General features: G+C 39.2%; 1 protein-coding gene across 1 annotated transcript in view; it reads right to left on the bottom strand.

Moving 5' to 3' along the window:
* The window catches only part of LOC109914527 (inactive carboxypeptidase-like protein X2), a 141,161-nt gene that overhangs the window by 69,918 nt on the left and 47,433 nt on the right, over nt 1–23,810 (bottom strand). The window contains exons 5-6 of the mRNA XM_020514124.2: nt 2,165–2,249; nt 302–452 (exon numbers count right to left, since the gene is read on the bottom strand). Of these exons, the coding sequence (XP_020369713.1) occupies nt 302–452; nt 2,165–2,249 (236 nt within the window). The remainder of the gene's footprint in view (nt 1–301; nt 453–2,164; nt 2,250–23,810) is intronic.

Raw genomic sequence — 23,810 nt, 5'->3', positions numbered from 1 at the left:
GGCAGTGATTGGATTTGGCATGCTTTGTATTATAGGACATACCTGGACAATGTTTCACTTGGTTGGGCAGTTGTCGGTGTTCCAGTTCTATTAGAAAAGATTGATGAGAGGTGCAGCTGTTTCTGGAGAACTACAGACTCAAGAACAATCATGGTGTGCCATTCATGCAAAGCACAGCACTTGACTACATTTTGATGTTTTTCATTGTCAAAGTAAAGGCTGAATTGAGTTGAAAACAAGTATATTTGCAAGGGAATCTGATTCAGCAATCATATTGGACAATGTTGAAACAAAATTTTACCTGGCATGGGACAGCCCAAAATTTCCACTCTCATGCAAATGTCACCATCCGGATACCAACTCCGAGGATTAATTCTTATGTACCTAGCAACCACTGGAGTGGGAAAGTCATTAAGTACAGGAATCTCTTTCTCTTGGTTTGCTTTGAATATCTGAAAAATAAAGATCCATTGAATAATAACGTGGAAAGCAACAGTATTTTCAAAATTTATAACAGAGCAGTATTTCAAGTTAAGGTAGCTACAGATAATTGGAGGTAATTCACTCTATGTGATGGCCTTTTTGATAAAACTAGACCAGTACACATCCCAAAATGATTGCAAAGCTGACTTATTTTTCATCAATTTGATACAGAGGTCTGCTGAGAGAGCTTAGAAACAGTTTACTAGTTTGCCAATGGGCCAGTCAAAGCTTTTACACCGAAAGAAGCATATACAATGTCCCTGGCTCAGCAAAAAAAGGGATAATTTTACATTTATTTATCAGATACTTCTTCATTAACCATTGCTGACAAGACTTTCCTTGGCTGGAGCAGTGTTTTTATCCAAACCATTTCACAAGTGTTTGATTATAAATCTTGACAATAGAAAGCCACAAGTTCATCAGTAATTCCATAGACATCAGTGGCATGTTATCATAGAACAAGGTAATAACAATGGAAAGACACAATAGTGCTATTATCCCATCTATTAAGAATGGCTTACATGGATTGAGAGCAAGGATTCCAATTTTCAGAAATCTATGCTGATGCTAGAATGAACAATTAATGTGTTAATTCAGAAATATGTAAAATGTGGTATATCTCAGAACAAGATGACCAGTTTGACACAAACAGTTTTTTTTGAACCTATGGATATTAGGCAGAGATATTCAGTTTAAACTTTTACTTCTGGTGTGAAGCTTAGGAGAAAGGTTAGACACTGATCTCTACTTTACATAATAGTTAAAGAGGATCATTGTAAAACACAATAATTAGTGCCACATCAGCATTGATGATGCTCTCATATTACTGTCATGCTGCCAATTCTATTACCTTCTCACTTACCTAGTGAATGGCATGTGAAATGTCCTAAGCCGTCTATATAATATTGCCAAACGGACCCTTTTTCACAAATAAAAAGATATATTATCAAAAGGTTGTTTTAACTATTCCTTCCTAGCCCTTTTCCCCAAGACAGAAAGTGAACTAATACATTGAAGACAATGTCAGCAAGTGATTCACACAGGATTTTGTTTTTACTACTCTGTAAAAGGTAAGAAGGCATCAGTGGGTGCAGTGTAACTAGAAGATACTCAATAAAATAAGTTGTCTCAGAAGGAAATAATGTTACCTTATCTTTGAAAACATTTTGAAAGAATCTATTGAAGAATATTTATAAAATTCTGATGGGAAAAGTCTAATAGCACTGTGCCTATTTTTCAGACAATTAAACATCCAAAATGGTGGCAGGGCTTTGAGTACAGACCAGTGAGTATATGGTGGCTCATTGTGTGCCATCGACTATAAGATAAAAGGGCTTCATTAAGGCAGACATGAGATTCTTTCGTTGCTTTAAAGAGGGCAATAGCAGTTATTTAAGGCTCAGTACAAAACTAGGCCACATTGATTGCTCCTGACTATGTGCCTAAATGGGAAATCGAAAATACAGGAGCATTCCCAGCTCTGTTGGAATGTTAAAGACAATTGTCAACTTCTAATCGGACCATTACACATGGAAAGTTCCAAACTGGTAAATCCTTGTTTTGCATTTATGGTTGGAATGTGTTAACCACGGTAGCATTTGTAATTTTAAAGTGAAGCTTATTAAATGCAGTTGGCCTCTCTTCATCTCTACAAAATCATTGCAAATATCAAAGAGCTCACCATATCATCTGATCCATTATTGACAGTCACCCAGCTGTAGCTGTCATTGCTCAACAGAACGCAATACGATGTCACCCAGTCACTCCTACAAGGAGAAAATTGCTGGTGAATAAGATTTTAATTGGGTTTCCTGATATGTCCTTTCCAATTTCCTTCAAAAATAATTGAATTAATTCATATGTAAATATGTGACAAAAGGGAGCTGAATTTTCTTACTTGAGTCCAAATAGGGTTGATTCCAAGTTACAAATATAATGGGATATTGGGTGCAATCTTTCTGGACAAGGCTAATTAGGAAGACACCTGCTAAAGTACTGTCAAATTAGGGATAAAAACCCAGAAACACAAAAAAAGAGCAAAAATAGGCCACTTGACCCTTTGAGCCGGCTCTCCTATTCAATATGATTATGGTTGATCATACAGTGATCTAACTCTCTACCCTGTTTCTGCTTTCTTACCATACACTTTGATCAATTTAGCTCTAAGAACTAGATTTAATTCATGTTTGAAAACACTCAATATTTTGGTCTCTTCCTGTGGCAGTGAATTCTACAGGTTCCGCACTCTCTACATGAAGAATGTTCTCTTCGTCTCAGTCCTAAACGGCCTACCCCATATCCTTAAACAATGGTTGCTGGTTCTCAACTCCCTAGTCATCAGGAACATCACTCTTGCACTTACCTTGTCTAGGCCTGTTGGACTTTTGTATCCTTATATGAGGTTCCCCCTTCATTCTTCTAAATGACAGGCAACTCACGGGTGTGGGAGGGCCAATTAAATTGCCCAAAGTGTAAGGCAGCTGGCAGACTCATTAATGCTATGTGCACTAAGGTTATTGTAGAGAAGGGAGGATGGCACAAAACGGAGAGAACGTTCTGCAGGTGGGAGTGCCAGCCAATTCCTCATTCCCACCTGTATCCAGACAATCTGGCTGTGGATGCCAAACCAACAATTACGAACATTGGAACATATGAATTTGGTCCCTGAGGCCAGCTCCAACATTCAATAAGTAAAAGGTTGATCTGTCATGTAATGAATTTCACATTCCCATCTACCTGCAATACACTTTCGTTCCCTTGCCTAACAAGAATCTATCTACTTTCAAAATGCTTAGAAATATTCAATGAAATGCCCCAGACAACCGGGTCACACAACCCTATCTCATCCCTGAGTTCTGAGGAAGGGCCACCGGAACTGAAACATTAACTCCGATTTTTTCTTCACAGATGAGCCTCCAGCAACTTCTGTTTTTGTTCCTACCTCACCTTTGTCGTAAAAGGGTGAATTCTAATTCTGGACGCACCTACAGTCGGCTAATACTATTCAGGAGTTTACCAAGTTCAAGCAAGTTGCCCCTCACTCCCTGAGCTCCAGTGGAAGCATTCCCAGTCTGTCCAATATTTCCTCTTAAGATAACCCACTATTCCAAATATATCTCTAGTAAACCTCCTCTGAACCACCAGAAAATGCGCACAATATTTAAGATGTGGTCTCGTCAATGACCTGCATAACTCAAGTTTAACATCCTTACTTCTTATGCTCAATTCCTCTCATCATAAAGAATAGTATTCCATGAGCATTCACAACTACTTGCTGTAACATGCATACTAATTTTTAGGGAATAGGGAGATCCCTTTGTACCTCAGAATTCTGCACTCATTGTCCATCGAAGTAATATTCTGCTTTTTCATTCATCCTACTAAAGTGAACAACTTTGCATTTTCCACACATTATATTGCATCTGGTAGAGTTTTGCCAACACAGTGAACTTAGCTATATTAATCTACAACATCCTTGTGTCTTTTTCACAACATGCTTTCTTACCTATTTTCATTTTATCTGCAAATTTGGCTGCCATGCCTTCACTCCCATATCTAAATGTAAAGCTGAGGCCCTAATGAGCTTCAAGGCCATAAGTTATAGCTGCAGAATTAGATCATTTGGCCCATTGAGTCTGCTCCACCATTCAATTGTAGCTGATTTGTTTCTCAACACCATTCTCCTGATTTCTCCCTGCAACCTTCAATCCCCTTGCTAATTAAGAGCCTATCCATTCATGTCTTAAATACACTTGACCCCTACAAGACTCCATTTGTCACATCCTACCAATGAGAAAAATAACCATTTATGCATGCTGTCAGTTTTCTGCCATTTTCTATATATGCTAAAATGTTACTCCATACACCATGAGTTCCTACTTTTCATAATTTTTTTTGCGTCTTGTCAAATGCTTTCTGGAAATCCAAGTACAGTATGTTTACAAGCTCCCTTTATACACAGCATATGCTACTCCTTCAAAGAACTATAATAAATTGGTTAGACTTGATTTCCCTTTCCTGACTACCATGAGCTTTTCAATGTACCCAACCATAGCTTCTGTAATGATTGATTTTAACACCATTCCCACAATAGACATCAAGCCAGTTGATCTATACTTTTCTGCTAATCTCCTTTCTAGAATAGAAGAGTTTTATTGGGAATTGTTCTAAAGGCCTACTTGAAGGTAAATCTATAGTAGACAGTGTGAGGCATTCAAAAGGGTATTAGGCGTGTATAGGGCTAACATTTCTCCTTTAGCATGAAATGTAGCAGCAACAAACCCAGAGACCAATGGATATCCAGGAAAATTCAGGACTGGATGTGAAGGAAAAGAGAAATGTATAACAGGTACAAAGGGAGCAAAATAATGGTGGCCCCAGAGGAGTATTGAAAGTGCAGGGGGATCTCAAGAAAGTAATTCAGAGAGTAAAGAGGGGACATGAGAAAATGCTCACAGGCAAGACTATGGAGAATCCCAGAATATTCTGCATGTATACCAAGGGGAAGAGAGTAACCAAGGAAAGAGGGCAATCTGCAAGAAGGGTGGTAGAGATAGGTCAGGGAGCTATGGACAAGTGAGTCTAACATCAATGGGAAAGACACTACTGGAGAAAATAGTGAAGGAGAAAATTAATCTCCATTTATAGAGACAAACTTTGATCAGAGATAATCGGCATGCCCTTGTCAGAGGTAGGTCACGCCTAACAAATCTAGTGGAATTTTTCAAAGAGTTGACCAAATGTTTAATGAGGAACAAAACAAAATTGCTGGAGGAGCTCTACAGGTCTGGCAGGATCTGTGAAGGAAAAAATAGAGTTAACGTTTCGGGTCTGGTCACCCTTCCTCAGAACTGTTTAATGAGGGTTGGGCTAGTTGATGAAGTTTATATAGATTTCAGCAAGGCTTTCAACAGGATCCCATGTGAGAACCTGATAAAGGAGGTAAAATTTTGTGGGATCCAAAGTATCTTGACAAACTGGATCCAAAATTAGCTTAGTGACAGGAGACAGAGAGTGGTGGTAAAAAGCTGTTTGTGTGACTGGATCCCAGTTTGCAGTTGTGTACCACAGAGATCAGCGCTGGGTCTCTTATTATTTGCATTAATCATAAATGATGTTGATGAGAATGTGGGGGGTGGGGAAGCTGATAAGTAATGGTAATGACAGTGAGGAGGAAGGTGTTAGGTTATTGGAAATATAAACAGATTGGTCGGGTGGGCAGAGCAGCGGCAGATGGAATTTAACCTTGATAAATGTGAGGTGATGCTCTTTAGACAAAGGAACAAGATAAGGGAGTACTCAATGAATGTCAAGACACTAGGAAGTTCACAGGGCAGAGGGATCTTAGGGTGCTTGTCCACAGATCACTGAAGCTGGCAAGACAGGTTAACAGGATAGTTAAAAAGGTATACAGGATTTATTAGACATGGCATAGATTATAAGAGCAGGGTGATCATTTTGGAGCTTTACATAACTTTGGTTAGGCCACAGCTGGAGTAGTGTGTGCAGTTCTGGTCACCACACTATAGGAAGGATGTGGAGTGGGTACAAAGGAGATTCACTAGGAGGTTGCCTGGGATGAAGAGGTTGGATCAGCTCGGATTGTTTTCTTTGGAGCAGAGAAGGTTAAGGGGGACCTGAGAGAGGTGTGTAAGATTATGATGGGCTTGGATGGGGTGAACAGAAAGCAATTGTTCCCCTTAGTTAAACAGACAATAACAAGGGCATATAATTTGAATGTGAAAGGCAGGATGTTTACAGGGGATTTGAGGAAAAACCTTTAAACCCAGTGTGGTGGGTGTTGGAATGCACTGCGTGGGAGGGTAATTAAGGTGGGAAACCTCAACCGTTAGAAAGCACTTGGACAAGCACCTGAAATGTCATAGCATTCAGGGCTATGAGCCAAGAGCTGGAAAGTGGGACTAGTGTTAGTAGTATAGGTAGTTCTCCTATAACTTGATAGTTGCATTCTTACACTGCCTCACACAATAGAAAATCACAATATAGGGAAATCGCTATAGGAAATTGCTTCATTAAAAGAAAACCAGGACAAAATACACCTTTTAAAGCCATAGTATCATCACACTGGTTTTTGCATCCTGATCACCTAAACCAAGGTCATCTCTAACTGCTCCACCGATGCCATCCTTACTTTAATAGTCCTACTGCTTCACCTTCACATAGCTTTCTATTCTTCTTGAATGTCATTTACCTTTCCACATTTAGGACTGAATCTTGGTTATCACGCAACCTCAGCCTTATCTCCTTAAGAGTGATCAATTCCCCTCATATTTTTACTCCTCCCATAATATCGATGATATTTTGTTTGTCTATGTCTGTCTGTGTGTATGTATGGGCACTTAAGAAGATAATCCCAGGTGAAGTGAAGCTTGAGCATCAACACATTTTCCCAAGTGGATTCCGACACCATTTACATTGCATCTGCAATACAAACATTTGTCTCAATGGTAACTATCCCACCAAACCCTACATCCCCAAGAAAGGAGGTTTGGCTACATGATTCACACGGTACTAAACCTTTTTAACCAAATAATTTTAAAATAGTTGACAATTAAAGAGTCAACACTGCTTCATACAACATCTATTAACAATATCAAAACTCCTAACTCCAAACTACTAAGGAAAATCTTTTGGCAAGTAAAAGCAGGCATTAACCTGAAATTGTACCCTCTGCACAAATTCAAGTCCTTTCATTAAAACAGCAAAGCAGAAATTATACTTCACCAATATTCCTCAGAAGACCTTTAATGGAATTTTGAAGAACCCGTTCACAACTCCTGAACTGCCAGTAAGCCAATAACCCAATTTCACAAAGGAATTCCAGCTGTGGACTTTTGGATTCCATCTTAAATAGGATCTCTTAAATGTTTCATACTCAAGTTGTTGCTAAATTGAAGAAACTCTATCCTTTTCATCTAATTTCAACATGCATGTTTGCAAACCTTCCTGTGTTGTGAAATATCCACTACCACACTTCATATCTAAGGGTAAGTGAAAATAAGCCCTACTTTTGGTTAACGTTATAGTAGTGTTGCTGAGATCCTTACTAAAGCAGAGTCCAAAAACAGGGAGAGTGGGGCAATGTGCAACTAATGTTTAAAAAAGGGAAAAATGAAATCACAATCTGCTTACAAAAACATGGTGAGAATAGAAAACTTGAATTCTTCTGTAACAATTTAAGAAATTAATATGAAATCGACCTGTCATTTTACTAGAGATATTATTTAATCAAGAACTTAGAATTTGATAAACATTTTACATTGCTATCACACAATATAATCTCAAGGCAATGATGAGCTGTCATCCCTTACAATGGTCCTATCCAACACAAGAGTGTATATTTTCAGTTAGTAGTTGTGTGGTAAACCTCTGGTAATCAATGTAATTTGTTGCTTTTGTGTATCTGGTATAGTGTGTTTAACTTATTCAAGAATGGAAGCTAAAACAAGATCCACTTTTAATGTTACTAAGTTTGGTAAATCTTTCATTGCTTCAAGCTGCTTCAAAAGACTTCAATATATACTACAAATTGCAAAACATGTTGGATACTGTCACTACACCCAACTTTAAGTGAAATTTATTCCACTCAGAACTGGTGTTCATTCATTAGTTTTGCAACAACATCTGATTCGACTTTTTGACAGAATGCAAAGACAAAGAAAATATCACATCATCTCAGACTCATTCTCAGTACAATGTTTCCAATAAGGATAGGTTAAATGTTATACATGTGTCGCAATCAAAATCAGCCCACAATGCATCTGGTAATAATTTTGGGCAGCAAAGTGAAAGCTACTGCTATATTCCTGTAAGTTTTCCAGACTTGCCCAAATTCTTTTAAGAGGCAATACTTTTTCATGGAGAGATCATGTTTTATTTTATTAAAGGAAAAATGAAAATAACCTGTAAATATTTGCGTATAAGATTTCATCGACAGATAGTAAATTTGTTTATAGTGGCAAGAGCTCCAAGCAGAGTCACATCTCTGGGTAAAGATCACTGTCAGCTTGTTAATTGATGACACTGAGAAGGTTCAATCAGTTGATCTACTTTTCATTTAATATTATCCTTGCTCTGTCAACCTTAAAATATGGACTGTAACCTTCTGGTAGAATAAATGTTTCCAGTTTTCAGTGAAACAAAATATAACCTTTTGAACTGCAATAAAAGAAAATACCATTAGTGGAGAGATGTCACAGGCTTTACTATATTCATATTATGGTTCATCATATACCTTGCACGTAACCTCCCAGTGACATTTATCTGTCAGTACCTGTTTGATGTTTTGCTAACACCAGGAGCTTACTTTCATTCCTTAGGTAAGAGTCAACGCCCAATATCTTCTGATCTATTGAGTCAGCCCCACACTGTTCCTGTGATGCAGGCCCATTTCTGACCCAATTTGCTGGGGGTGAAAGGGGAAGAAGACAACTGTCGTTTGTTAAAGAGGCAAAAAGCATTCTGTTTTCATGGAAACAGCATTCCTGCAAATTGTGGAAAGAAGCTGAAGAGATCTGGTGCCTTCAGCAAGAAACAAATGGAAAGTATTGATAAATGGAATAGGGAGGGGTAGTGATTTAAGAGAACAAATGGTCTGGTTGAATCATAGATAAACTCAAATGTTTTTAGATTTCCTTTTTGTGAATAAAATTGATAAATTATAACGGAAGAATCAGAGTGCACAACTTTTAATGTAACACCTTTAAGGTTTATGGGTAGGACAGTCCTATGCCCCAAAAATACGCTTGACATTGAGAAAGGGCACCATAAGAATGTGGAAAGAGTGTAAGACTCAACATTTCCTGTCTCTGCCTTTGTGTTGATCTACCTGCCATAACCTCTTATAAATACTGACTTTAAAACTGCCCGCCTAATAAGCTCCAATTGTTAGATAAAATTATGAAATTAAAATTTATTAATGAAATTGATTGATATATTTTGGAAAATATAGGATCCTTTCATCTGAATGAATGTGATAAATGCAGACAAGGTAGGACTGATAAGTGACAAGTAACACATACCCTAGACCTAGAATCCCTACCGGATGAAAACAGGCCCTTCAGACCAACAAGTCCAAACCAACCCTCAGAGCATCCCACCCAGAGCATCCCTCTATAACCCACCTAATCTACACATCCCTGAACACTATGGGCAATTTAGCATGGCCAATCCACCTAGCCTGCACATCTTTGGATTGTGGGAGGAAACCAGAGAACCCAGAGGAAACCCACGCAGACACAGGGAGAATGTGCAAACTCCACACAGACAGTCACCTTAGGGTGGAATCAAACCCAGGTCCTTGGCACTGTGAGTAGCAGTGCTAACCACTGAGCCACCATGACAGGCCAACAACCATTTCCAACAAGAGAGAATCTAACCACTGCCCCTCGACATTGACCAGCATTGCCTCCACTGAATCCCTCACTATCAGCATCCTGGGGGTTACCATTGACTAGAAACTGAACTGGATCAACCGTATAAATACTATTTATCTGGCTACAAGCGCAGGTCAGAAGCTAGGCATTCCGTAGTGAATAATTCACCTCCTTTCTCCTGAAAAGGACGGATAATACAAGTTAAAATTAATCCCTGTAATTAGTAAATGGCCTTTATTCTTCAAAGCAAAATTACCTTTTTCAAGTAAGCACTTCAGGAAATTATTCTGTGTTTATATCTTTCAATGTATTTAAAATAAATTAACAGAAATACTTGAAGCACATGGGATGCTTTTCAGGGCCTGATGGCTCTGGAAGTCATGTTCCTTTTCTTGTATAAGGTGTGGAGCTGAGTGAACATAGCAGGCCAGGCAGCATGATGGTGCCTGACCTGCTGTGCTCATCCAGCTCCACACCTTGTTATCTCAGACTCCGGCATTAGCAGTTCCTACTATCTCCTTTTCTTGTAGTTATTTTTAATTAACCTCTTCTGACATGTTTTGAAACAGGTGGGACTTGAACCTAGGCCTTCTAACTCAGGATTTGGAACACAACTACTGCACCATAACAGCTACTTCCATACCTTGTGTATTGGCCCCTCTAGTGTAAATTACCTTTTATTTGAGATTAGTAAGTAATGCACTGCCGTGCTAACTAGAGTTTTGCACTAAATGTTTCTGTACAAGGCATTGGTCAGACTGCACCTTGAGTATCACAATCTTCACATCTCCCACAACCATGATTTCCCTCAACCATGCAACCTTCTGAACATTTCAGATTACTACAGCTCTAGTTTCTTCAGCATCACTCTCTCCCTTCGCTCAATTATTGTTGTCAGTGTTTTCAGTCATTTCAATTTTGAGCTCTAGAATTCTTTCCCTTAAGCCTTCTTTGCTTTTCCAACCTACTATTTCTCTGAGTCCCTCTTTAAGCAAATAGCTTTTAGTCACTCTTTCTAATATCTTTTTGGCTCAGTGTCACATTTGTCTGTTATGTTTTTCTGGTGCACCATGTGATGTTTCTTTTTATATTAAAGGTCCTCTGTATGTGCAACTTAAGAACAATTTATTGTAACAGCACCTTAAAACTAAACACCTTAAAACATGTTCTGATAAGTGAAAAAGAGACCTTCAGATATTGCTGAAATAGTGGTTCTGAACTGATGTAAAAAGCATTTTAAATATAGGTATGTGACCTGATATAGTTGCTCTCTCCTTCTAATTCAGATAAAGTGCTTTTCTGATGAAGTGAAATGTGTTTACAGAATAATCTTAATAATACAGTTAGAGGTAATATGCCATAAATCTGGCAGCATCTGAAGTGACTACAAGAGAGATAGCATTGAAAAATAATTCTTAGCAATCACAAGCCAACCTCCATCATGGAAAATTTAATTTTACTAATTCTTTGAAAATTGAAGGTGCAATTTTCTACATTGTAATTGCTGCAGTTGAACCTTTTAAGGACACATGAAGTACTAGGGACTAGATTATTCAGATAACTAAGGTCAGAAGTGACCTTTGTCACAACATCTGAAAAACAAGTTTACTCATTATTTAGCCTCAGAGATTACACCTGGCTGAGGAATTTTCACACAATTACTTTCATTCATTACATGGTCTTCTGTGTCTGATTTTTCCTTCATCATTCCACTACAAGAAGTTATATTTAAACAAGTATTCCTTTCATTATCAGCATCTGTAGAGACTGAGGGGTGATGTTTTGCCCTGATCATGTTCTGGAGGAGAGGTGCAGAGGATGCAGAAGGTGAAGTGAGATCCCCATTAGAAACTTCTGGCTCAAGATATTCAAACTCTCAGGCTTTATACAGAGGCCAATAGACAAGTAACCACCAAAGTGACAGCTCTTCAGAAATCGCCTACCTGCACTAAGGGAAGATTTACCACTCCTGCATCTTCCATTTCCACACATTTACCTTGGGCAGCCCTCTTCTGCCTTCAACCAGCTGCAGACCTATTTCAGCCTGCTTCTCTGGTATGACATTTCCAATTAATTGTTCCAGTTTCTCCAAACAATAGGACACCTTACTTCAGTCTTCATTTCCATTTAACATATTCAAGCTTTTAGCACACAAGCTTAGTCTCAGAATTGATCTGGTACCTGTTATATGGATTTATCTTCAAAATGAAAATTATGTACCATGTATATTTGCTGATAATGTGCAAAATCAGCTTTCAACACAGGAAAATGAACTGTTTATTGATCTCTGATCAATAGCACAGCTCTATAATGGTTTCATTGATGGCAGTTACATTTAGTTACTTACAAAAAAAGTTCTGGAACTGAAAGCTGGTCTCAGGTAATCATGAAACTATTGCCAATTATCGTAAAGACCCATCTTGTTCACACATATCCTTTACGGGAAGAAATCTGTTGTCCTTACCTGGTCTATGATTTCAGTCTCTGCATTAAGATTGAATCTTAACTGCTTTCTGAAATGACCAAGCGAGACAGTCAATTCAAGGATGATGAAGGATAGGCATCAAATGCCTCCCCAGCAATATTCACATCCCATTAAAGAATCCCAGTGTCTTTGTCAGTCTTTTCAATGATCTCATTCCCATTGTGGCCCATTTTCTATAAAAGCTGAAACATTCCTTCGGGTGCTCCAGTTTCCTCCCTCTTCCAGTCCAAAGATGTGCAGGTTAGGTGGATTAGCCATGCTAAATTGCCCATTATGTTAAGGGATGTGTGGATTAGGTGGGTTATGCAGAATGGGTCTGGGTGGGATGATCTGAGGGTTGGTGTGGATTTGTTGGGCCAAAGGGCCTGTTTCCACACTGTAGGGATTCTAAGAATCCTTGTCCGTGACTTATGAAGATAGATGTATTGCAGTGAAATGAGTCTTATCACAAAACAAATTACAGACATATGTAATAGAGTTATAGAGAGTCATACAGTTTTTATTGGCAGAAAACCACCCTTCAGTCCATCCTTTCTGTGCCAGTCATCAAACATTTATCTATTCTAATCCCATTTTCCAGTACATGGACCATAGTCTTGTATACTATGGCATTTCAAGTATTCATCAAAATAGTTCTTAAATATCTTGAAAATTCCCACCTCTTTTTAGGGCAGACACCTTCAGCTGTGCTCCAGGAATGGCAGTAGCATGAGATATGCTTGTCTATACATTACACTCTGGTTAATGAGGTGGGAGCACCAAATTGTATTGCTCCACACCTCCGCTGCAATCATATCCCCTCTCGTCCTCCTACTCCTTAACTTAAAATTGTGCCTGTTGGCTATTAACCCCTGTCCTTAGGAGAAATGTTTCTCTCTACTTAGTGTCTATGCCTCTCAGAAATCTGTACAACTCAATCAAATCTCATCTCAGCCTTCTCTGCTCTAAGGAAAACAATCACAACCTATCTGGTATCTCTTCAAAGCTGAATTGATCAAGTCCATGTGATATCTTGGTAAACTTTGAAGTTCTGGAGAAGAGTCATACTGCACTCAAAACGTTAACATTTTTCTGTCTCCGCTGATGTCACTAGACCTGCTGAATTTCTGCAGCATTCTCCATGTTTCAGAATTGCAGAATTTGTGGTATTTTGCTTTTATCCATCATATCCATCTTGCTCTTGTATTCAATGCCTTGACAAATAAAGGCAAGTGTCTCATGTACCTTCTTAATCACCTTATTTATTTAACCTGCTGCCTTCCAGGAGTTCTGGACATGCACACCAAGGTCTAACTGATCCTATATACTTCCTACATCATAACATTGCAACATTTATATTGCAGTGAAAACCAAATGCACATTGAGGTTCATTCTTAACATTCCAGGTTTGAAATGGAATTTCTTGCTGGACCTGTGAATACTGGTGCAGCAAATTTATTACTGAGAGATAGGGATGATCTGGAACTATGGGCTCTCTCTACTTAAGTTTTCTAAATTATTTTCAGTATTTTCGAAAGACTGGCTCTCATACAGACCATGTGAGAGACAGACAGAAAAATATCAACAAAGTACAAAGGGTAGAAACTTATTTATTATGATGGCAGAGTTTTGAAAGAGGTTACAACCTCCACATCACTCAAGAGCTTTCCTGGTTGGTCACAACAAAGTTTAAGATCTTTTTTAGCACAAGGCTATACTTATTTCACTCTCACAGACACACACACACACACACACACACACCCATGTACAAAACTGAAATGGAATTGTGTCAAGTATGAAGGGAGGGAGACATTTGCATCACCTTGAGGTGCAAGGTTTTAATCTAAGACTAAGGTTCGTTCATTAATTTCTTTGATGTAGTCTGTCGTAGTGAACATTGCCAATATTTTTAAATCTCAGTGCTTTGATACATCGTTCTCGTCATGCCATCAAACAGGCACATTTCTTTTTTGAGACAGGGATCCTTCTCAAACTATGTTCAGATTTGCATTCTTAATTCTTTCTATCTCGGCTTGCCAGAAGGCACCTTGAAAAGAAGTTAGTTGTATATTCTGTAGCAATGGAAGATCTTGTTTCCAGGATGGTAATTCCAATCAATGTTACATCCCCAACACAAGAACATTCTTATAATGGGGTAAATCAAATGGGATATGAGGTCATTTTTACAATTTCCACGGAGTCTGATTGATTGAGTTAATTGCCCTCAAGCGGAATTTTATTTTCAGCTCAGATTGTTTTTGGTCTAACCTACATCAGTTTCATGAAATACAGCCAACCTACTTCGATCAGCTGATTCCTATGTTATTTCCATATTTGAATCCCTTTGTTTCTGTCCATGGAAGTCCCAGGTAATTAAATCAGCTGGTATTTAAAGATCAACATTCTACATTTTATATCATCACATCAATTTACATACTTTAGTATTAACACTTCACAGAACACTGCAAAGTTGCAACACATACTGTGTATTTTTAATGATACAGGATCTTCCAGACCATAGTGATAGAAAGCTTTACACAGATTCTCCTAACCTGTCCAAATCATGACTACATCCTGCATGAGGAATTCAGTTGCACCGCCCTGTCACAAATAAATAAAGGGCAACTTGTTGATGGGATACCAGCCTCTGTGCAGTTATTTCACAATTCGTTCATTATCTTCCCTTTTATAGGGATTGAAGCTTTGGAAAGAGTAGACTGCCTGTACCAGGTGCTAACAGCTTTTTGCAGCTTGACTTCCATTCCTATTCAGGGCAGACACCTTCAGCAGTGCTACAGGTAAGATGGTAGCATGGGATATATTTGGTTACACGTTACAATCTAGTTAATGAGGTGGGAGCACCTAATTGTATTGCTCCACACCTCCAATGCAATCGGTTTGGGCAAAGCACAATTCATGACACATCCCCCAGCTCCACACCATCATCACCCAGAAGTACAGTAAATGTTTCGTAAGTTTGTAGTGCCTTGGCACTGACTTGACCCCACACTGCAATGTAACAAATCCATAAAAGCAACATTCCTCACTAATTTAAGTCCCTAGATGACCTTTTCTTGCTTTCCTAGAAGTCAACTTGCAGGCCTTTGCAGGAACTCATTTCAGTTCCTTGGTGCTTTCAAAGACAATTAATTGAGTAAAGTTTTTTTTAAGAAAAACAAGAACCCAGTGAAAATGTGATGTCCCAGTAGATAAGGACCCTACACAACCACATGCCATACCAATCATGTATTATCAATCCTAATCATGTTATCAAATATACATGGGAAATTAAAGTGCTTCACTTGCAAACTTCATTTTAAAAAAGGTTAAAGGATGTCTCCCATCTACTCTTCCGGCCAGGGATTCTGAAAATAACCCAACAAAACATTGGGGGTTAAATTTGTCCCCGTGGCAGCACCTCTAGCTGTGCTATTTGGACAAGTTTCTCATCGTCTTATTATGAATTAAAAATTGATTGCTTGCCAGGGACATGAGAGCTAAACGAGAATATATCATAGTGGCTATAAATCTGAATAATACACTTCACATTAATAATAGTTGAACTAGATCAGTGAGCTGTTCATTGCTCTGAGAATCATCAAAATAAAGTCCTGTGACATGGGAAATTGCCACACATATCAGTCTGAATTCTAAACTAAGACTCCTTTCAAGATAGTAAGTGAGCATGTAATGGAAGATAACTAAATGACTGGCAATGACAGGCAGTTACGAGCAACCAGGTTGCCAGTGATATTATCAATTGCTTTCACCTCCTAACATTAGATGAGCACAATCCTTCACTTGCTCTGTAAAGATCAGCCAAGTAATTAATAAGACTAAGAAGCACCATCTAGAATTTATTGGTATCAGTGAAGTGAGACCAATAGTCCAGCAATATGTTATTGACTGTGGTAAGGAATTCATCTCTTCTGGAGTGATATATGTTTCATGACTGGAATCAATCTGCAACTGAATATCATGCTTAGAAGCCACAGCTCTTATTAAAGTACATATGTGGCCAGTGCAAAACAACATCTTTTCAGAAGAACCATGTCAACCTTTCAAATTTAGCAGTTTGAAACAATAAATTTCAACTTCATTGAACAGACATTCAAGTGTAAGAATATTCTGCCTTCCCCTGAGTTCCTACTGGTCTCGACATTGTTTCTAAAGTGTAGTGCCCAGAATCGAAGACAAAACACAAGTGGAAGCCTCATCATAGTTGTATAAAAGTTTAGTATTATTTCCTTACTTTTGTGCTCTATTTTTGTCTTAATAAAATCCAGAATTCTATGTATGCACTTTTAACAAACTTCTCCTTAAAGACTCCATTGTTATTTATGCATTGATTGAATCCATGATGGAGCTGACAAAATTGACTGCTGTCTGATTTCCTCGTCCTCATACATCTTTTTTCTTGACTAGAGGTCAGCCTGGTTTTCTTTACATCATTATCAAACTGTGGCAATCCATGTGACAATTTCTAGTGCTGTTTTTATTTTACAGCCCAGTCTCTGACCTGTATTCACATCTATTAAAGCATTTCTTAAAATTTACTCCAAAATTACTGGATGACTGGGCTCAGGAATAGGGCAGAGCGACTTGTAACACTACTCTGAGGCTATGTTGATCTTAAAGATCAGGAAACTCCCCATGGAATATCAGAGACAGGGACTCCTTCATAAATATGCCTGTTTCTTTTTAACAGAATTGAAGTATGTTCAATGCAATTACATTGACTTGGTGTTAACCAAAATTTCTGCAAAAGTCTTCCTATCTTTAACTAATTTCAGCAGTTGATCGTCTGTAATTGCGAACAGCAATTTGTGTTTTCATTTGGCGCATAACTTGCACGTGCCTTTGTCTGATCTAGTCTCCCCAAAGCAATTCAAGTCAGTAGCTGTAATGTAGCTGGGAGAAGGCTGCTGGTGATCAGTGGGCGATAGTGCACAGAGCCTTGCGGGGTGATCTCAAACAGCTTTGGACTTAAAAGGACTGACATTTAGATTGCACTATCTTGTCAATGCAACATCTGCCATCTTGCCTAGCCTGTTGAAAGGTACCTGCAAGGATATTGGCAGAATGGCAGTGATGAGAGCATGAATGCTGTCAGTCTGAGAGGGGACTGCAATATCATTCATCATGGAATCACTGTAACTCCGACACTGCAATGCCTCAGCATTCCTCGCAACTGCTGGAGCACAGGTTGTTGGACTGCTGCAAGTACCTACAAGCCCTTTTGAGCACTGGTATCAGCAAACAGTATATGACAGTGTGAGCCTGCATGGCAACATGCTGAGATTCAATGACCTCGCCTGAGCTTCCACTGCAGCACTCAGGGTCTGAGTGGCTTCAGCTTGTTCTGCAATGGAAAATAAGACATTAGCCATTAAATACTACATCATTGTCAAGTGCACAGGTGCTCTCATAAACTTAGCCAGCTCTTCCACATTGGTAAAGATTATTTCAAAATTCTGCACAAAGCTATGTGTAAGTTGGTTCTGGACCTCTCCATACTCATTAATGGCGACTGCTAACTTTCTGACAGATCTGCCGATGCATCAAGCTTTTGATTGCTCATTTCAGTCAGTGTTATTCCATATATTTCTCAAAGTCCTCATTTGAGTTCCTTCAGTATCACTAGATAAAAATCTTCAAACTCTGCCCACCTCCCCACCACACCCACTGTGAATGCACCAACACTAAATGGATTGCATATAGCTATTCAAGAAGGCTACTTACTACCAGCTTCTCAAGGTTAACCAAGGATGGACAATAAATAAATCTCAACAATTGTGTATTTATTTGTTCAGTTTGAGCCTTAGTATTTAATTTTGGAACAATTCTTTATCTTAAGAACTATTTTCACAGAGATGTCCAATCTTGACTTATGTTTGGTCATCTCTGATCTTAAATTTTTAAGGTAGAGTTGTTTCTCATGTCATTTTCTTCTTAGCATGATTCTTCACTCATATTCCTTTAGAGCTGTTTTACATCTGCAGTATCCTATTGCCGATTCCTTGCTTTTAAGTTTTTAATCTTGCAGTATCAATACTGTTTTAATCTACTGCGCAGACAATTTAATTCTGCAGAGTAGCAATTCTGTCTCCAGTTCTGATGAAGTGTTACTAGACCCAGAATGTTGACTCTGCTTTCTCTCCAGAAATGCTGCCAGAACTACTGAGTCCCGCCAGCAATTTCTGTTTTTGTTTCAGACTTCTGTCATCCACAATTCTGTTTTGTTTTTGTTTACAGTCTTCCCGTTCTTATGTTAAAAAGTTTTAAACTTCGAACAGTAGCACACTGTATTACTTCTTTCCAATAAAGCTTCTGATTCTATATTTACAGAAATGCTTCATAAGTTTTGTTTTATTTTTGAAGACTGATGTTCTATTAAATAGATGTTCTATTATCGCTCTACTGTTTGCTTGGTTTTTCCCATCTTTTGAGATAAAAATGGTGGTTTATTATCTTCTGCAGGTAATGGAGGTTTTCCCACTTTCTGTAACCCCGATAGAGGTTTCTTGATTTCTGAAGGGAAATACTGACAGTTTCCCCTCTTTCACAACCTAAATACAATGCACCACCCTTTGCTAGATTTTTGAAATGAACTTCTGTGGCTGCAGTCTTAATAAATCTTTCAGCCAAATTCACTGTTTAAATCTTCATAGATTGTATCATAGATTAAAATTCTTCTATCAGACTCTATCTCTTAAATCTTTTCAATTGTACAATTGTCACTTTAAATCTACCCCACGATATTGCTGATGCTGCAATATCAGTAATTACTTCACTGCCCTTGACTTCTCTGTTGTAGCCACACCAGAAGGGGCTCTCTTATTATGTCAGCAACCCTCCTGTTAACAGTAAGTGCTTCTTTTTAACATTTTATCATTCCCAACATGGTCCTTTGGTTTTTTTGTCCTCCCTGTTGCCCACCAAACTTTACTCACGGAGCTCTTAGACAATTGTTTTCCTGACGACCCTCAATTCAGGAACCCCTATCGAACTTTCTTCCCTAAGGACTCTGTGACTGCCAAGTGTAACTAGTGTTTTTTTTAATTCTCTTACTAACCCACACTGCTTCTCCTACACCTCTTACCAGCTCTGAGGTGAAGGTTTTTATTTGGAATGGTGCTTTTTCCCCTGCACAAGAGCTGCAGACACATGACCAGCTTGTTCTGCTGACTCATTGTCTGAGTATTCGTGAAGTGGTACTGACTTTGAAGCAGAAAACTCACAGGCCTTCTTGAAAATTCTCTCTTGGCTTTTTGCACCATTATTAACTTGAGATATATAAACAATAATCCCACTGCTGATTGCCATGTTTGCATGCTGTGGAACAATCACTACCAGCTAATTATTGAGTTGGAGTGCTACCACCAACTCTTTCAAATAGCGGATCTGAAGGTCTGTTTGATTTACAGTAGTAGAGGATGAACCACAAGTCTTTACAGGTCGCGGCATTTCTTTATAACAAGATATAGTTTATTGCATAACAATAGGTACATTACATTGGCTAGTTAGACATAATTCCTCAGGTTATCAGCAGCCAGGGGTAACATGTCTGTCTCTGTCGGAATCTTAAACTAGACTCCTGATGCTCTCCCCAAGACAGCACAACATCATTAAATTGAATGGAGCTTAGTGCAGTCTCCATCATTACCACTTTCAGAACCATTATCTGATACAACATTTACAATAACTCACATTCCTAACAGAACCACTGTCCAAGTAGCTGTTTATAGGTGTGAAAATCTTGCATCTTCTTCACAGTAAGGCAACCTGAGGCATCTTTTAGTCTTTGACAACTACAACATCTAAGCTTCTTGACAAACAGAATGCAGAACAAATCACATGATTCTTTTCATTCTTCCATTTTACCCAAAATTCAAGAGACAGCCCCAAAACTACAACATTCTTAAAGTCTTGGTACTTGTCAAAACTCATCCTGAGACTATGTCCCCATGTTCTGGGTTTCAAGTGAGAAGACACACAATCTCAGTAGTTACTTTGTCAAATCCATCAACATGTAGATAGGCCAACAAGAGGCGAGGCCACATTGGATTTGGTACTGGGTAATGAACCAGGACAGGTGTTAGATTTGGAGGTAGGTGAGCACTTTGGTGATAGTGACCACAATTTGGTTACATTTACTTTAGCGATGGAAAGGGATAGGTATATACCGCAGGGCAAGAGTTATAGCTGGGGGAAAGGCAATTATGAGGCGATTAGGCAAGATTTAGGATGCATAGGATGGAGAAGGAAACTGCAGGGGCTGGGCACAATTGAAATGTGGAGCTTGTACAAGGAACAGCTACTGCATGTCCTTGATAAGTATGTACCTGTCAGGCAGGGAGGAAGTGGTCGAGTGAGGGAACCATGGTTTACTAAAGAAGTTGAATCTCTTGTCAAGAGGAAGAAGGAGGCTTATGTAAAGATGGGGCGTGAAGGCTCAGTTAGGGCGCTTGAGAGTTACAAGTTAGCCAGGAAGGACCTAAAGAGAGAGCTAAGAAGAGCCAGGAGGGGACATGAGAAGTCTTTAGCAGGTAGGATCAAGGAAAACCCTAAAGCTTTCTATAGGTATGTCAGGAATAAAAGAATGACTAGATTAGGACCAGTCAAGGACCGTAGTGGGAAGTTGTGCGTGGAGTCCGAAGAGATAGGAGAGGCGCTAAATGAATATTTTTCGTCAGTATTCACACAGGAAAAAGACAATGTTGTCGAGGAGAATACTGAGATACAGGCTATTAGACTAGACGGGATTGATAAGGAGGAGGTGTTAGCAATTCTGGAAAGTGTGAAAATAGATAAGTCCCCTGGGCCGGATGGGATTTATCCTAGGATTCTCTGGGAAGCTAGGGAGGAGATTGCAGAGCCTTTGGCTTTGATCTTTATGTCGTCATTGTCTACAGGAATAGTGCCAGAAGACTGGAGGATAGCAAATGTTGTCCCCTTGTTCAAGAAGGGGAGTAGAGACAACCCTGGTAATTATAGACCAGTGAGCCTTACTTCGGTTGTGGGTAAAGTGTTGGAAAGGATTATAAGAGATAGGATTTATAATCATTTGGAAAGGAATAATTTGATTAGGGATAGTCAACACGGTTTTGTGAAGGGTAGGTCGTGCCTCACAAACCTTATTGAGTTCTTTGAGAAGGTGACCAAACAGGTGGATGAGGGTAAAGCGGTTGATGTGGTGTATATGGATTTCAGTAAAGTGTTTGATAAGGTTCCCCACAGTAGGCTATTGCAGAAAATACGGAGACATGGGATTGCGGGTGATTTAGTGGTTTGGATCAGAAATTGGCTAGCTGTAAGAAGACAGATCGTGGTGGTTGATGGGAAATGTTCAACCTGGAGTTCAGTTACGAGTGGTGTACTGCAAGGATCTGTTTTGGGACCACTGCTGTTTGTCATTTTTATAAATGACCTGGATGAGGGCATAGAATGATGGGTTAGTAAATTTGCAGATGACACTAAAGTTGGCGGAGTTGTGGATAGTGCGGAAGGATGTTGCAGGTTACAGAGGGACATAGGTAAGTTGCAGAGCTGGGCTGAGAGGTGGCAAATGGAGTTTAATGCAGAAAAGTGTGAGATGATTCACTTTGGAAGGAGTAACAGGAATACAGAGTACTGGGCTAATGGTAAGATTCTTGGTAGTGTGGATGAGCAGCAAGATCTCGGTGTCCATGCGCATCGATCCCTGAAAGTTGCCACCCAGGTTGATAGGGTTGTTAAGAAGGCGTACGTGTGTTAGGTTTTATTGGTAGAGGGATTGAGTTTTGGAGCCATGAGGTCATGTTGCAGCTGTACAAAATTCTGGTGCGGCCGCGCTTGGAGTATTGCGTACAGTTCTGGTCGCCACATTATAGGAAGCATGTGGAAGCATTGGAAAGGGTGTAGAGGAGATTTACCAGGATGTTGCCTGGTATGGAGGGAAGGTCTTAAGAGGAAAGGCTGAGGGACTTGAGGCTGTTTTTGTTAGAGAGAAGAAGGTTAAGAGGTGACTTAATAGAGACATACAAGATGATCAGAGGATTAGATAGGGTGGACAGCGAGAATATTTTTCCTCTGATGGTGATGCCTAGCACGAGGGGACATAGCTTTAAATTGAGGGGTGATAGATATAGGACAGATGTCAGAGGTGGGTTCTTTACTCAGAGAGTAGTAAGGGCGTGGAATGCCCTGCCTGCAACAGTAGTAGACTCACCAACTTTAAGGGCATTTAAATGGTCATTGGATAAACATATGGATGATAATGGAATAGTGTAGGTTAGATGGGCTTCAGATTGGTTTCACAGGTTGGCACAACATCGAGGGCCGAAGGGCCTGTACTGCGCTGTAATGTTCAATGTTCTATATTCTATGTTCTACATCCTGGGCATCACCACTGCCTAGAGACTGAACTGGACCAGCTATAGAAATACTGTGGTTACAAGAGCAGGTGAGAGACGTGCAATTCTGTGGTGAGTAACTGATTGCTGACTTCCCAGAGCTTATCCACCGGCTAGAAAACACACGTCAGGAGTGTAATAGAATAGTCTCCACTTCCATGGCTGAATGTCGATTCAACAACACTCAAGATGCTCTTCAGCATCAAGGGCAAATCATTCTGCTTCAAGCCACCAGCTTAATCATTCACCCCTTCCACTAGTGAAGCACAGTGCCCAGACTCAGTTAGCAGTCTAAACTTGCTTTCATTCTTCATATTTCCAGTGGTTACTTCCAATTTTTTTTCCACTCCAGTTGCAAAGTTAACACATTTACATTATACATGCCACAATTCTAAAGTTAGCTTTGCATCTGAAAACAGGTTTCGTATTATCCTATTCAAATCTACAGAATAGCTAAATACAACTAAGGCTTTTCCTCTCAAAGCAATTCCAGAACATAAATGTCAAATAATGATTCCACCAGATCTGAAGTGAACCTTCCTCTCCGAGTGATTCCATTTTATGTGGTGCTTTGTTGACATTTTAAACAAGCACTGTGACTTCCCAACAAGAATCACCTACAACCTAACTTCCACTGTGCTGACCCCAATTGGGTCAACCTAAGTAATCTGACCAAGATCAAGTTGATCCATAATTTTACCCCTGCTAACATTCTCATTCCTTCCTTACATCTGTATGGATAGGGAAAACGAAAGGATAGCTTGTTAAAATTAGCTGTAGACAATATCCATTTGAAATATGCATTAACAATTCAATGAATTAATTATTCTCTAAGAACCAACCGTATTGAAGAAGCTGCAAAGAACATAATGATCCCAGAGAAAGCTGACAAATTGATTGCCTTTTTAAAATGCATTTAGGGCACATAAATCATTGCCATTTTCTATCATTGTGTTTTATTTTTAATTAGCATCTGCAGCACTGATTGTAGAGCTAAGAAAGATTAAATGAAACAAGCCACATCCCCTCCCACACATCTGATTTACATTCTGGAAACTTTTCTTTCCCCCAGCA

The sequence above is a fragment of the Rhincodon typus genome, chromosome 20 (genome assembly GCF_021869965.1).
Source record: "Rhincodon typus isolate 14 chromosome 20, sRhiTyp1.1, whole genome shotgun sequence".
Taxonomy (NCBI): Eukaryota; Metazoa; Chordata; class Chondrichthyes; order Orectolobiformes; family Rhincodontidae; genus Rhincodon; species Rhincodon typus.
The sequence above is the reverse complement of the archived record's forward strand: the minus strand, read 5'-3'. Positions and strand labels throughout refer to the sequence as shown.